The 16957-nt window shown below is 43.2% G+C and overlaps 1 protein-coding gene across 3 annotated transcripts in view; it reads left to right on the top strand.

Annotated features, from left to right (window-relative positions):
* Positions 1-843: 843 nt before the first annotated feature.
* LOC110525346 (apoptosis-inducing factor 3-like) overlaps positions 844-16957 on the top strand; it is a 32106-nt gene continuing 15992 nt past the window's right edge. The window contains exons 1-2 of one of the 3 annotated variants that reach the window (XM_036979482.1): positions 844-1305; positions 13728-13951. In XM_036979482.1, coding sequence (XP_036835377.1) covers positions 13921-13951 — 31 coding nt within the window. In that variant the 5' untranslated portion in view covers positions 844-1305; positions 13728-13920. Of the gene's footprint in view, positions 1306-8473; positions 8706-13727; positions 13952-16957 lie in introns of those variants that run through there. The other 2 variants (XM_036979484.1, XM_036979483.1) reach the window with 2 other exon arrangements.

The following is a 16957-nucleotide window of genomic DNA, read 5'->3' as shown; positions in this document are numbered from 1 at the left end:
GCCCCATCCCCCAAATGAATGAAGTCAAGGACATCTATTCAGTCCTGTTCCCATTCCATCCACCAAGCAAAGGGGATATATTGAATTTTGACCAATGTAGATAGACACCCAGCTGTCTAGATTTAGTATGGGAAGTCATGATCCTGTCATCTTCTGGTTGTAAACAGTTTTTCTATTGGTGGAGACATCAGAAAACAGATTACAACCAGGTAAAGATATATTTTACCCTAACATCTTAGTAAGATGTCATATTTTGGTTATTAACTGGTCAGATAACCAGGTTACAATCTGTTCAACCATTACAACCAGTTCTTCTGGTCACTTCCTTTAACAGCCAATATACAACTGGACCATAATGTTACTTAAGAACGTCATTGCAATTCGTTTTGCCCACTAGGCAGTCAAGCCAGCCAGTAGTCAGTAAAATAGACATTTACAGTAGGCAGACAATCCTCCACACAAACAGGCAAGCAGGCATACAGTAGAGCACACATGCATGCATTAAGCAGGCAGGCAAGCAGGCAGACAATCAAAGAAAGCCGGCAGTCCAGGCAGTACAGGGGGGCTCGCAGCCAATCTTTGATCAGATTTAACTGGCCAGTCAGGCCTTTGGCATCTGAAGGCAAGGCTGAAAGGATCTGACCAGGAGGGGGACTGTGTGTGTGTGTGTGTGTGTGTGTGTGTGTGTGTGTGTGTGTGTGTGTGTGTGTGTGTGTGTGTGTGTGTGTCTGTGTGTCTGTGTGTCTGTGTGCGTGCATGTGTGTGTACATGTGTGTGTATGCGCACGTGTGTGAGAGAGAGAGAGAAAGAGTGAGAGAGGGAGTAGAGAGGGGAGGAGAGTGGTGGAGTGAAGTTGAGAGAGAGATGGAGGGAGGAGAGCCGAGCACTGTGAGAATTCCTGCTGTGTTAGCATCCACCCAGCAACTCTGTCAATACTGCATACAGCTAAGAAACAGGCAGAGGCCCCTGGTGCTGCATTTGCCGGCTCCGTCAGTGAGAGAGAGCAGCTTCCACAATCACCCCAATCCGTGTGCTGCTCGAGAGGTTTTTCCCAGGGATAACACACCCACCAGAGCCCCGGCCGCTACTGCTGCGTCGGAGGGAGAGGAAGAGACAGGAGGAGAGCTGAACAGTAGATACGGAGTGGGAATACTCTAGAAGAGAGAGACGATCCTGGGGGAGGGACAGGATTCTTGGAAGACTGGGTGTGATAGTATTCTAACGTGCTCCACAGGAAAGGCTGAACACTGGGGCGTTTGACAGACAAGCACTCAGCGGTGCACCTGCTCCACACTAGCTTGTTGGGTAAGACCCTTTTCCTCTTTTACAGTCGGTAGGCCAAGGGCTGATTTTATGATTGTGCTTGTTTCTGCTGATATGATATCTTAATGTGATGCTCAGCATATCATTAGACTTTACTACTTTCTGTGGTCTGTATCTGGTACAGCACTATGGCCATTCAGCATTATAGAGCCAAGGAAGTAACTCGGTTCTGGGAGCAATGTGGTGCAGTAATATACTGTCACGATGTTCGTAATAATGAGTGGACCAAAGCTCAGAGTGATCTGGGTTCCACATCTTTTATTTCTATGTGAAACTCAAAGCAAAAAAACAAAAACAAAAATATTTAAAAAATGAACAAACGAAATGTGAAGAAAATGCAGTACTCACATGCACCACACAAAAACAATATCCCATAACCCACAGGTGGAAAACATTCTACTTAAGTATGATCCCCAATTAGAGACAACGATAACCAGCTGCCTCTAATTGGGAATCATACAAATCACCAACATAGAAAATCAAACCTAGAACCCCGCATAGAAAATATAAACTAGGACAAAAACGCCTAGTCACGCCCTGACCTACTCCACCATAGAAAATACAGGTTTTCTATGGTCAGGAAGTGACATATACTCAATACTCTGACAAACAGTACACCAATGGACACAAGGCACTTCACAAACAAGCAAATTCTTACACAGTGGCAAATGTACAGTAAATTACAGCAATCAAAATAAACAGCCATATTAGGTAGAGGAGGTAATTGAGAGATTTTCTGACCTCAAAACAATGACTGGTCCACTAAGGGAGATTGCTCCTATACATTTGTGTATGAGTTGTGATATAATTGATTTGTTTAGCTTTGTGTGTGTTTTTGTGTGTGTTTGTGTGTACGCACGCGTGCGCACTCCTCGGAAATTGGTTGTTTTATTCGTTATTTCTGACCATGGAAACATTGGTCCCCTGCAGGAGTGGACACCCCTCTGTAAAAGGCTATTCTGGTTTTCCATGACCTCACAATTCCCTTTGCCTAATTGGGAGGCAAACGCTGAAAGCAGCACCAAAACGCCCTGACACTATATCTCGATAGCGCCAATGCCTGCTATTCAGCGTAACATCTCTTTAATTCTCCATTATTTGTCATATATCTGTAAACTTCAAATGTCCTAATCAGGCTCTATGTTTCATTTCAGTAAATTCAGATCATGTTTCATGTTTGGAGTGGCATTACATGGTTAACACAACTAATTGTAGGCCGCTAGAACTTGTGTGGTATCACGTGTTATCCCTGCCTTATCCCATCAAGTGTACGAATGGTTAGCCTCTGAATTCCACAACAAGTTCAACGACCAGGGGTCTCTTCACAACCAGGGGTTTGTTCACAGTCCCCATGTCCAGAACAGACTCCTGGTAACTCCTGGTACTGCACAGAGCTACACGGAACACACAGTACTACTATGGAACAATGCTGACTGTGAAGAGACACACACACAGGCACCCACACACACGTGCATAGTCACACACACACACTAGCACATGCACTCTACACACACGTACATTTTAATATTGTTGTATGGTGGTATTATACACTGAGTCTATAAAACATGAGGAACACCGTCATAATATTGAGTTGCACCCCTTTTTACCCTCAGAACAGCCCTAATCAGACGGGGGCATGGACTCTACAAGTTGCCGAAAGCATTCCACAGGGATGCTGGCCCATGTTGACTCCAATGCTTCCCACAGTTGTGTCAAGTGAAAAAAAAAACAGCAGCGTTGCAGTTCTTGACACACTCAAACCAGTGCGCCTGGCACCTACTACCGTACCCGATTCAAAGGCACATCCTCTGAATGGCACACATACACAATCCATATCTCAATTATCTCAAGGCTTAAAAATCCTTCTTTAACCTGTCTCCTCCCCTTCATTTACCTTTACTGAAGTTGATTTAACAGGTGATGTCAATAAGGGATCATAGCTTTCACCTGGATCCACCTGGTCAGTTAATGTCATGGAAAGAGCAGTCTTCCTAATGTTTTGAACACTCTGTGTTCATTTGTGTTGTAGATATGTAGTGGTGTAATGATGTTTTATGATGTACTGTTTTATTTTAAAAAATTGTGTGTATTTTGTGATGTGCTTTAATGTGTCTGGACCCCAGGAAGAGTAACTGCTGCCAAGGTAACAGTTACTCTTCCTGGGATCCATAATAAATACAAATACAAAATAACCTACAAAAAAAATGCAGTGTTGTATTCATTGTTGTATTCATTTTTAAACAACACAATACTAATGTTTTAACTTACAGTAGGAAGAGTTCAGAAATCAATATTTGGTGGAATAACCCTGATTTTCAATCACAGCTTTAATGTGTCTTGGCATGCTCTCCACCAGTCTTTCACATTGATGTTGGGTGACTTTATGCCACTCCTGGGGCAAGAATTCATGCAGCTTAGCTTTGTTTGAAGACTTGTGACCACCCATCTTCCTCTTGATCACATTCCAGAGGTTTTCAATGTGGTTCAGGTCTGGAGATTGGGCTGGCCATGACAGGGTCTTGATCTGGTGGTCCTCCATCCACACCTTGCTTGACCTGGCTGTGTGGCATGGAGCATTGTCCTTCTGGAAAAACCAATCATCAGAGTTGGGGAACATTGTCAGAGCAGAAGGAAGCAAGTTTTCTTCCAGGACAACCTTGTACGTGGCTTGATTCATGCGTCCTTCACAAAAATAAATCTGCCCGATTCCAGCCTTGCTGAAGCACCCCCAGATCTTCACCGATCTTCCACCAAATTTCACAGTGGGTGCAAGACACTGTGGCTTGTAGGCCTCCCCAGGTCTTGCACCCACTGTGAGATTTGGTGGAGGATCGGTGATGACCTGGGGTTTCTTCAGCAAGGCTGAAATTTGTCTTTGTGAAGGATGCATGAATACATTTTACAGTGGCGAAACAACTTTTAAAAAACAATGTTAGATTTTGATCTTACCTTACATGTACCTTATAGACAAACAAACTTAAACAAGCAAGCAAGTACAAGACAAACGGGGGAATGCACTTAGTCACAATGTATGATGATTGTTTCACATGTTTCTAGAGCCTAGTATTGGGGAATTTATAATACATTCACAGTGTAAAACTGGTAGCCTCTGGAAATAACCAAAAAAGTAATATAAATAACTGTCCAGTGTTTCCAGATTTCTATGAAAGTGGACCTATATTTAACAACAATATGAGTTCAATAGTTTTCCTTCCAAAGAAATTGTAATTAAAAGCATATTTTCTGTCTTGGAATGATGTGAGCATACCCCAACCACAGACTGGTGTGGGTGTATACCTGTCATTAAAAAGATTCAACTGAGTAGACCGGCTCAGCCAATGAGTCAAAATGACATCATGTTCTATTAGGAAATAGCAAGCATTTTTTAAATATTCTGTTTGAGATGCAAGTTTGAGGTGGGATTTTTTTTCTTTTTTTTTTGTCCACCAATTTGTGCTTTGGCCACAAATACAAGTATAGGATGAGTTAACAAAACTTCTTTCCACCCCTTAATAATTCAAACGATTGTTATTATTTCATCAGCTTTCCAGGGCTTGTTTTTATAGCAATTAAAGCTGAACAACAAGCTAAGTATTTGATCAGCATTGCAGGTTTTCTAACATAACAAGAACATTCAAAATGAGGTTAACTCCACAGGCTTGATTAGGCTCAGGACAAACATGGTAAATGCAGCTGTTAAATGTCTCGGACGAAAAAGGTTGTTGTTCAAGTGGTGGTTAACACAATCTTGGGACGATCAAGTTTATCTTGTAATTCACAAATCTGCAGTAATGGGGGATAGGTGTTGTGCTACTTTGTCTTGTGGGGTGTTACTTTGTCCTCGGTCCTTATCAGCCGTGGATGTAATCGAGCGGCCTGATTTACCTGTGGAACAGGTGTTAGGTGCATGAGATGTTAAATAACCAACTGAGATGTTAGTTAAGCAATAAGGCAAGAGGGGTGTGATATATGACCAATATACCATGGCAAAGGGCTGTTCTTAAGCACGACGCACGGCGGAGCCCTTAGCGATACAGCCCTTAGCCGTGGTATATTGGCCATATACCACAAACTCCCGAGGTGCCTTATTGCTATTATAAACTGGTGACCAACGTAATTAGAGCAGGAAAAATAAATGTTTTGTCATACCCATGGTATATGGTCTGCTATACCACGGCTTACAGCCAATCAGCATTCAAGGCGCAAACCACCCAGTTTATAAATGTAAATAACCAGTTACCTATGCTCGAGGGACAAATTATCATGTTGGTTCATGTACAGCATAGAGAAACCACATGCTTACAGACAGAAAACATACACTCTTGCATAGCATTACTGGTGAAGATCTGACCGCATCTACTTTCAAGGTTTACCAGATTACGGTGAAAATTTAACCCTAATGGTTGCTTGAGCCACATGCTTGAGGAACCACAATAATTTCTGATACATATTTACTGAAACTACTGGCCCATGATATCACTGAATGCCTGAGGCAGTGAGGAGTTTGTTAGCGTGTTGTTGTCTCTGTAGGGATAAGGGTCATCTATTGCCTGGCCTGAAGTTTCTGTTTGTGTATTGTCACACCCTGATCTGTTTCACCTGTCTTTGTGATTGTCTCCACCCCCCTCCAGGTGTAGCCCATCTGCCCCATTATCCCCTGTGCACAGTGCCTTGCAAAAGTATTAATCTCCCTTGGCGTTTTTGTTGCATTACAACCTGTCATTTAAATGGATTTTTATTTGGATTTCATGTTATGGACATACACAAAGTAGTCCAAATTGGTGAAGGGAAAAAACGGAAAGTGGTGCGTGCATATGTATTCACCCCCTTTGCTATGAAGCAAGTAATTGGTGCAACCAATTACCTTCAGAAGTCACATAATTAGTTAAATAAAGTACACCTGTGTGCAATCTAAGTGTCACATGATCTGTCACATGATCTCAGTATATAAACATCTGTTCTGAAAGGCCCTAGAGTCTGCAAAACCACTAAGCAAGAGGCACTACCAAGCAAGGGCACCATGAAGACCAAGGAGCGCTTCAAACATGTCAGGGACAAAGTTGTGGAGAAGTACAGATCAGGGTTGGGTTATAAAAAAATATCAGAGACTTTGAACATCCCATGGAGCACCATTAAATCCATTATAAATAAATGGAAAGAATATGGCACCACAACAAACCTGCCAAGAGAGGGCCGCCCACCAAACTCACGGACCAGGCAAGGAGGGCATTAATCAGAGATGCACAAAGAGACCAAAGATGCCCCTGAAGGAGCTGCAATGCTCCACAGTGGAGATTGGAGTATCTATCCATAGGACTACTTTAAGCCATACACTCCACAGAGCTGGGCTTTACGGAAGAGTGACCAGAAAAAAGCCATTGCTTAAAGAAAAAAATAAGCAAACACATTTGATGTTTGCCAAAAGGCATGTGGGAGACTCCCCAAACATATGGAAGAAGGTACTTTGGTCAGATGAGACTCAAATGTAGCTTTTTGGCCAACAAAGAAAACGCTATGTCTGGTGCAAACCCAACACCTCTCATCACCCCAAGAACATCATCCCCACAGTGAAGCATGGTGGTGGCAGCATCATGTTGAGGGGATGTTTATCATCGGCAAGATCTGGGAAACTGGTCAGAATTGAAGTAATGATGGATGGTGCTAAATACAGGGAAATTCTTGAGGGAAACCTGCTTCAGTCTTCCAGAGATTTGAGACTGGGTCGGAGGTTCACCTTCCAACAGGACAATGACCCTAAGCATACTGCTAAAGCAACACTCAAGTGGTTTAAGGGGAAACATTTGAATGTCTTGGAACGGCCTAGTCAAAGCCCAGACCTCAATCCAATTGAGAATCTGTGGTATGACTTAAAGATTGCTGTAAACCAGCGGAACCCATCCAACTTGAAGGAGCTGGAGCAGTTTGGCCTCGAAGAATGGGCAAAACTCAGAGTGGCTAGATGTGCCAAGCTTAACATACCCCAAGAGACTTGCAGCTGTAATTGCTGCAAAAGGTGGCTCTACAACGTATTGACTTTGGGGGAGTGAACAGTTATGCACGCTCAAGTTTTCTGTTTTTTTTGTCTTATTTCTTGTTTGTTTCACAATAAGACATATTTTGCATCTTCAAAGTGGTAGGCATGCTGTGCAAATCAAATGATACAAACCCCGCAAAAATCTATTTTAATTCCAGGTTGTAAGGCAACAAAATAGGAAAAATGCCAAGGGGGTGAATACTTTCGCAAGCCACTGTATTTATACCTGTGTTCTCTGTTTGTCTGTTGCCAGTTCGTCTTGTTTGTCAAGCCAACCAGCGTTTTTGTGTCAGCTCCTGCTTTTCCCCAGTCTCTCTTTTCTCATCCTCCTGGTTTTGACCATTGCCAGTCCTGACCCTGTACCCACCCGCCTGACCACTCTGCCTGACCCTGAGCCTGCCTGCCATCCTGTACCTTTGCCCCACCTCTGGGTTGCCGACCTCTGCTTGACCTGACCCTGAGCCTGCCTGCTGTCCTGTACCTTTGCCCCACCTCTGGGTTACCGACCTCTGCTTGACCTGACCCTGAGCCTGCCTGCTGTCCTGTACCTTTGCCCCACCTCTGGGTTACCGACCTCTGCTTGACCTGACCCTGAGCCTGCCTGCTGTCCTGTACCTTTGCCCCACCTCTGGGTTGCCGACCTCTGCTTGACCTGACCCTGAGCCTGCCTGCTGTCCTGTACCTTTGCCCCACCTCTGGGTTACCGACCTCTGCTTGACCTGACCCTGAGCCTGCCTGCTGTCCTGTACCTTTGCCTCTGTTGCTGTAATAAGCATTGTTACTTCGACACGGTCTGCATCTGGGTCTTACCTTGATACCTGATAGTGTATCAGTAGTCTGTTTAGAAACACAGTGTGTTTACCTGGGCTGTTCAAAGAAAAGTAAAGATCCTTTTCTGAGTGATGGATGTGGCTAACGATAGACAGCTGCCTCTGATTGAGAACCACACCCGGCCAAACACAAAGAAATAGAAAACATAGAAATAAAGAAACTAGAATGCCCAACCTAGTCACACCCTGGCCTAACCAAAATAGAGAATAAAAGGCCTCTCTATGGCCAGGGCGTGACACTATCGGAATTGATTCTGGTCCTCGGAATTTAACATTGGTTTCACACAGATCCATTCTTGGGGTGGGTGTGTGGGGGGAAACTACCTAAGGGTTGTGCCACAATGGCTAATTCCCTGCTACATTCCAGTAAAACGTATTACATTTGTGGAGAAAAGTGAGTGAAACTGACAGCTTGTTTGCAGGAAGGATTATTAGCACTGCTTGGGGACAGGCCCAACGGTGAGCGAATGGAATCTGCGTCATATGTTGAGGACCAAATCTGCTTAACCTGACTTTGGGTTAGTACAAAATACAAAACGTTCATTCAATTTTAATTTGTATTGTAATTATTGATGTGAGAATATAGAGTGCACTTCCGTCTTCATGAAGTGTTTAAACCTTCATTGGTTTCTTCATAGGGAAACATCCTTCTCATGACAAAATGGCATTTTGAAATGTGTTTGTTGTTGTTGGGTCATTGAGATTAGTGAAGCTATAAAATTAGTTTAGAAAATAATTAGTGGTTGCCATGACATTTTCACAGTTCGTGTAGAGAAAAAACAGATACCCACATTCAGCCCAAAAGAACTAGGCTATCCCAGTTATTTAGCTTGCTCCGGTTCTATATTACCTTTAAAAAGATGACTAAAGTGACTCTTGGTAATTCCATGCTGCAAAACTTTAAATGTCTTGAATGTTTTTGTGATCCTTTTGAATTGATTTTATTGTGAAGTATATACACTCATATACTTTCGATGTAGCAGTATGACAACGATGACATGACACAGACATTTCTTACTGTGTGAAATGTTTCAAAAGAGAGATCTTTCCATGTCTCACTTGGTCTCTGGAACTTGAATCACTTCTCCATTCAAAAGTGCAAGCTTCTTTTTTTTTTTTACTTCAAGGACATTAAGATGTGCTCTGAATATCAAGTACTTTTTTTAGTGCACCCCGAAGTGTGGCTTGCTATTGCTAACGAATCCCACTGCGTTGTGTGATATACCTGTCATCCAGTGAATGTTTGTTTCTGTAGTACTGCTCTCATATTCATATCAACAGCTGTATTGCAACAGTGGGTTGAAATATCACAAGCTCTGGCAGGGGTGTGTGGGCATGTGTGGCAGCAAAACAAAAGTGGTTTTGAAACTCATGGGGCCTCTGCCTACATTCAAAATTCAGTGACGTGAAAGTTAAAGGTGCAAAGGCTGTTCATGGTTAACAACACTTACAGTGCCTTCAGAAAGTATTCATACCTCTTTACTTATTACACATTTTGTTGTGTTACAGCCTGAACTGTCAAAACTGTAACTTGGCCCCTCAGGAACATTCACTGTCTTCTTGGTAAGCAACTTCAGTGTAGATTTTAGCCTGTGTTTTAGGTTATTGTCCTGCTGAAAGGTGAATTCATCTCGAGTCTCTGGTGGAAAGCAGACTGATCCAGGTTTTCCTCCAAGATTTTGCCTGTGCTTAGCTCTATAACGTTTCTTTTATCCTGAAAACCTCCCCAGTACTTAGCGATTACAAGCATACCCATAACGTGTTAACATGATGGAGACACCGCTATGCTTGGAAATATAGAGAATGGTACTCAGTAATGGATTGTAATGGATTTGCCCATTTTGTATTCAGGAAAAAAAGTTATTTGCTTTGCCACATTTTTTGCAGTATTACTTTAGTGCCTTGTTAGGAAGGATGTCTGTATCTTTGTAGTGACTTGGTGTATTGATAATCTACCAAAGTGTAATTCATAACTTCACCATGCTCAAAGGAATTTTCAATGTCTGCTATTTTATTTTTACCCATCTACAGTTGAAGACAGAAGTTTACATACACTTAGTTTGGAGTCATTAAAACTTGTTTTTCAACCACGCCACAAATGTATTGTTAACAAACTATAGTTTTGGCAAGTCGGTTAGGACATCTACTTTGTGCATGACACAAGGAATTTTTCCAACAATTGTTTACAGACAGATTATTTCACTTATAATTCATTGCATCACAATTCCAGTGGGTCAGAAGTTAACATACACTAAGTTGACTGTGCCTTTAAACAGCTTGGTAAATTCCAGAAAATGATGTCATGGCTTTAGAAGCTTCTGACAGGCTAATTGACATAATTTGAGTCAATTGGAGGTGTACCTGTGGATGTATTTCAAGGCCTACCTTCAAACTCAGTGCCTCTGCTTGACACCATGGGAAAATCAAAAGAAATCAGCCAAGACCTCAGAAATAAATTGGAGACCTCCACAAGTCTGGTTCATCCTTGGGAGCAATTTCCAAACGCCTGAAGGTACCACATTCATCTGTACAAACAATAGTACACAAATATAAACACCATGGGACCACACAGCTGTCATACCGATCAGGAAGGAGACACGTTCTGTCTCCTAGAGATGAACTTACTTTGGTGCGAAAAGTGCAAATCAATCCCAGAACAACAGCAAAGGACTTGCCCAGGACAACAGCAAAAATGCTGGAGGAAACAGGTACAAAAGTATCTATATCCACAGTAAAACGAGTCCTATGTCAACATAACCTGATAGGCCGCTCAGCAAGGAAGAAGCCACTGCTCCAAAACCACTATTAAAAAGCCAGACTACGGTTTGCAACTGCACATGGGGACAAAGATTGTACCTTTTGGACAAATGTCCTCTGGTCAGATGAAACAAAAATCGAGCTGTTTGGCCATCGTTATGTTTGGAGGAAAAAGGGGAGGCTTGCAAGCCGAAGAACACCATCCCAACCGTGAAGCACGGGGGTGGCAGCATCATGTTGTGGGGGTGCTTTGCTGTAGCAGGGACTGGTGCACTTCACAAAATAGATGGCATCATGAGAAAGGAAAATTCTGTGGATATATTGACGCAACATCTCAAGACATCAGTCAGGAAGTTAAAGCTTGGTTGCAAATGGGTCTTCCAAATAGACAATGACCCCAAGCATACTTCCAAAGTTGTGGCAAAATGGCTTAAGGACAACAAAGTCAAGGTATTGGAGTGGCCATCACAAAGCCCTGATCTCAATCCTATAGAAGATTTGTGGGCAGAACTGAAATAGCGTGTGCAAGCAATGAGGCCTACAAACCTGACTCAGTTACACCAGATCTGTCAGGAGGAATGGGCTAAAATTCACCCAATTTATTGTGGGAAGCTTGAGGAAGGCTACAGAGATGAGGTAGTCATTAAAAACCACTATTATTGCACACAGGATGAGTCAATGCAACTTATTATGTAACTTGTGAAGCCCATGTCTACTCCTGAACTTATTTAAGCTTGCTATAACAAAGGGTTGAATACTTATTGACTCAAGACATTTCAGCTTTTCATATTTAATTCATTTGTAAAAATGTCTAAAAACATAATTCCACTTTTACATTATGGGGTATCGTGTGTAGGCCAGTGACACAAAATCTTAACTTAATCAATTTTAAATTCAGGCAGTAACAACAATGTGGAAGAAGTCAAGGGATGTGAATACTTTCTGAAGGCACTGTATGTATGTAACATTAAGTAACAATGTATGTCGAAAATGTTATCAATTAACATGATTAACACTAACATTAACACTTCTCTTCAAGGGAATTTGGACACACACACACACACACACACACACACACACACACACACACACACACACACACACACACACACACACACACGCACTCATTAGATTCATAGTAGAGAGACAGTAAGTGTTGGGGAGGAGTGAACTACATGTAGTTCAACTAGTAATTTAACTGCATTTTGAAGTAGCTTGGTGGTAGTTGAACTCAATTCAAATCTAGGTAGTGTTTTCAGTAGTTAATTACTTTTTTACCATGTAGTGGTGTAGCTAACTAGTAGAAATACATACTACTTTTTTGGCTAAAATAAAATATGAGTGAAATTGGCAAGATTTTACATTCTTTTTCAGCATTAGACCTGCATAATTCTCACTTGAAACATCATTTTAGTTTTTAATAGGCTAAATTACACATTATGTTAACATCTGACTCCAGAGTGATCTGGTCATGAAATTGTAGTCTATGACATTTCTGATTTAGATATGATAGTTGTTTAGTTTAGTAAACAATAATTTCTTAAAGGTAGCTCTACTGTAGCTTAACTTATTCCAGTGTGAAGTAATTGGTAGCTTTGTAAACTGTATTTTCAAAGTAGGTTTCCCAACACTGAAGACAAGTGTAGAAAACAAGGGGCAACCTTTTCTCAGCCTTACATTGTTGCCAAGTGTTGCTGGAGGGCAGAGCACACAGGAATAGTACTAGAAGCCGCTTAGTTCTATACCACCTCAGAGAACCAAGTTAGGGCCTCTCTACAGGTTGACGGACAATTACACACCCTCTCCTTTTCAAACGGCAGTTGAAAAATGCCATTGAGAGCACTGTGGATGGGGCTGTGAATGCTAATGGGTGTTAATGAGTGCTAGGCTAGCCCTTTAACTACCACAGTGGCCATTCCAGGACTTTGTCCATGTTTCTCAGCATCATGACTGGCATCATGAATGCATAGTAGTTCATTGTACCATTTCTAAGCCATGGTTGATATAAGTGGCTAATCTTCACGTGATATTATCTCAATTTCTTCGGAAAAATATGAAAATATAAAGTTTTCCTAATGTTGATATCAACTATTTGGTATCCTTAGGCAAACTCACAAACTGTACGTATTTCAATGACTAAAATGGGTAGTGGTTCACAAATGCAAACACACCACACACACACCACTCTATACAGAGGAACTCTAAAAAACACAAGTAGTCATGTGAGAAACTTTTAGAACTGTGTAGTCAGCCTGGTCTCATAGAATAGACGTAAAATTATTATGACATGTCACGTTTGGTATGGCTGCATAAGACAGAAGGTTACTTAAGGCAAAAACGAAAGTAGGGTGGTTGGTTGGGGTGGATGGGTGAGGTTATAACGTGAACGTTTAGTAACCCAAAGGTTGTGTGTTCATTTTAGCTTATTGGTAAATTTAGCTAACGTTAGCGTTAGCCACCTAGCCACCGACAACAAATTGGAATTCCTAACATATCATAGGTTTGCCAAATTTGTAACATATTGTACGAGTTGGAATTTATTACTTATTGTATGAAGTGCAATTTGTAACATATCATATGAAATGAAAGATGGACATCCACAAATTAATGCATACCATATGAAACGTAACATATCATACTAATTTACATTTACTACGTTAAGTCCAGGTTGGTGTAGTGGTGCTGTTTGATGGTTGGGCTTTTGTAATCTCCCAATTTCTCCCTCGACCAGCCTCCACTGGGCTTTTCAGCCACTCAGCTTTGTTCACTCTTCCTTCTCCCAGGTGGTGATGTGGGAGAGCTGATGTCTACAATGGCTGACCTGGATCTGCACCTGCACATACTGATACCCCCGTTTCAACACTGTCGTGGTTACCTCCCGACCCAGCAGCCCAACCCCAGGATCTGACCCCGTCTCTTCCTCACCTCCCCTGGGCTTCCTCCAGCCAGGCCTCCTGGATCTACCCTGGGCCCATAATGGGAGGATGCCTCTCCAAAAGCAAGCCAGGTGAACACTATCTCCACCAACCCACTGTTCTCCTTCTCTCCGTCCTACCCCCGTCCTCCTCATCTCCGTCCTACCCCCGTTCTCCTCCTCTCCGTCCTACCCCCCGTTCTCCTTCCCTCCATCCTAGCCTCTGTTCTCCTACTCTCCGTCCTACCCCCCATTCTCCTTCCCTCCGTCCTACCCCCATTCTCCTACTCTCCGTCCTACCCCCGTTCTCCTCCTCTCCGTCCTACCCCTGTTCTCCTCCTCTCCGTCCTACCCCCCGTTCTCCTTCCTTCCCTCCATCCTACCCCCCCCCCCGTTCTCCTCCTCTCCGTCCTACCCCCGTCCTCCTTCCCTCTGTCCTACCCTCTGTTCTCCTTCCCTCCGTCCTACCCCTGTTCTCCTTCCCTCCTTCCTACCCCGTTCTCCTCCTCTCCGTCCTACCCCTCCGTTCTCCTTCCCTCCGTCCTACCCCTGTTCTCCTTCCCTCCGTCCTACCCCTGTTCTCCTTCCCTCCTTCCTACCCCCTGTTCTCCTTCCCTCCTTCCTACCCCCGTTCTCCTCCTCTCCGTCCTACCCCTCCGTTCTCCTTCCCTCCGTCCTACCCTCTGTTCTCCTTCCCTCCGTCCTACCCCCGTTCTCCTTCCCTCCTTCCTACCCCCGTTCTCCTTCCCTCCGTCCTACCCCTGTTCTCCTTCCCTCCGTCCTACCCCTGTTCTCCTTCCCTCCGTCCTACCCCCTGTTCTCCTTCCCTCCATCCTACCCTCTGTTCTCCTTCCCTCCGTCCTACCCTCTGTTCTCCTTCCCTCCGTCCTACCCTCTGTTCTCCTTCCCTCCGTCCTACCCTCTGTTCTCCTTCCCTACGTCCTACCCCCATTCTCCTCCTCTCCGTCCTACCCCCGTCCTCCTTCCCTCTGTCCTACCCTCCGTTCTCCTTCCCTCCGTCCTACCCCTGTTCTCCTTCCCTCCTTCCTACCCCCGTTCTCCTCCTCTCCGTCCTACCCCTCCGTTCTCCTTCCCTCCGTCCTACCCCTGTTCTCCTTCCCTCCGTCCTACCCCTGTTCTCCTTCCCTCCTTCCTACCCCCTGTTCTCCTTCCCTCCTTCCTACCCCCGTTCTCCTCCTCTCCGTCCTACCCCTCCGTTCTCCTTCCCTCCGTCCTACCCCTGTTCTCCTTCCCTCCGTCCTACCCCTGTTCTCCTTCCCTCCGTCCTACCCCCTGTTCTCCTTCCCTCCATCCTACCCTCTGTTCTCCTTCCCTCCGTCCTACCCTCTGTTCTCCTTCCCTCCGTCCTACCCTCTGTTCTCCTTCCCGACGTCCTACCCCCATTCTCCTCCACTCCGTCCTACCCCCGTCCTCCTTCCCTCTGTCCTACCCTCTGTTCTCCTTCCCTCCGTCCTACTTCCTGTTCTCCTTCCGTCTGTCCTACCCCTTTCCAAATCCTGGAATAATTGGCATTTGTTCGCCAGCTATACAGTATATAGGTCATACAAACCCCTCTCCTGACTGCCTTTGTAGCATGGCGATTTGTGGAGGAGGAATTTTAATGCTCTCAATGGCATTGCCTTCAAGAGGATTACATAGTCAAATTTGAGTTTTAAATGTATGGCACAACGTATAACTGTTTCAAAGCAAACATATCACTGTTGCAATGCAGTCAGCTTGTTGAAGGCTGTGGTAGGTGCTGTAATCAAGCACATTACGTTTTTTATATCTTTGCTTGCTCCTAAAGCTTTGACTTAATAATGCTTTAGCTCTTATGGAGAGCAGTTTAAAAATAAATAAAAAATAAACATAATTTTCACAAAAACAACCACTGCAATACCATACTGGCAGCTAGTATTAATAAAGTGGAGGGGATAGGGAGCTTGTCTCCAGTTCTATAGGGGCAACTTTAGACTCACTGTAAAATGTCTAATTAGTCTTTAAGAAACAAGTGGGACCCTGAACGGAACCTTGGACACAGCAGTGATGAATACCAGTATAGTTGAGAAACTAAACCAGAAAAAAACTTTTACACAATGTTAGATAAATACATGTTTTTAATGTAGAATACAATATCACACCATCATTACTGTGTAAGTATTCCTGTAAGTACAATGTAAAAAGTATTGTAATTACTTAAACTATACAGTGCCTTGCGAAAGTATTCGGCCCCCTTGAACTTTACGACCTTTTGCCACATTTCAGGCTTCAAACATAAAGATATAAAACTGTATTTTTTTGTGAAGAATCAACAACAAGTGGGACACAATCATGAAGTGGAAAGACATTTATTGGATATTTCAAACTTTTTTAACAATTCAAAAACTGAAAAATTGGGCGTGCAAAATTATTCAGCCCCTTTACTTTCAGTGCAGCAAACTCTCTCCAGAAGTTCAGTGAGGATCTCTGAATGATCCAATGTTGACCTAAATGACTAATGATGATAAATACAATCCACCTGTGTGTAATCAAGTCTCCGTATAAATGCACCTGCACTGTGATAGTCTCAGAGGTCCGTTAAAAGCGCAGAGAGCATCATGAAGAACAAGGAACACACCAGGCAGGTCCGAGATACTGTTGTGAAGAAGTTTAAAGCCGGATTTGGATACAAAAAGATTTCCCAAGCTTTAAACATCCCAAGGAGCACTGTGCAAGCGATAATATTGAAATGGAAGGAGTATCAGACCACTGCAAATCTACCAAGACCTGGCCAAATTCAGTTATATGTGTATTAAAGTAGTCAAAAGTTTAGTATTTGGTCCCCTAAAACAGGGAGACTAGAGACAAAACAACAACAAATGTGTCACTGTCCCAATACTTGGAGCTCACTATACATCAATCAACATTCTGACTTCAGCATGGAGCATATGGTTGAGTAAGCTATCAATTTATGGATTCAGAATTGCCCTGGTCAGTGGATGTGATTTTATGATCTGAGAATCAAAAGAAAAGAGAATATCAACATTTAAAATATCCCTATAACAAATCGAATACACAATGTGAATTCTCTTACATAAGGTCCTAGTTGAAGATCCCATA

Source organism: Oncorhynchus mykiss, chromosome 6 (genome assembly GCF_013265735.2).
Source record: "Oncorhynchus mykiss isolate Arlee chromosome 6, USDA_OmykA_1.1, whole genome shotgun sequence".
Lineage (NCBI taxonomy): Eukaryota > Metazoa > Chordata > Actinopteri > Salmoniformes > Salmonidae > Oncorhynchus > Oncorhynchus mykiss.
The sequence above is the reverse complement of the archived record's forward strand: the minus strand, read 5'-3'. Positions and strand labels throughout refer to the sequence as shown.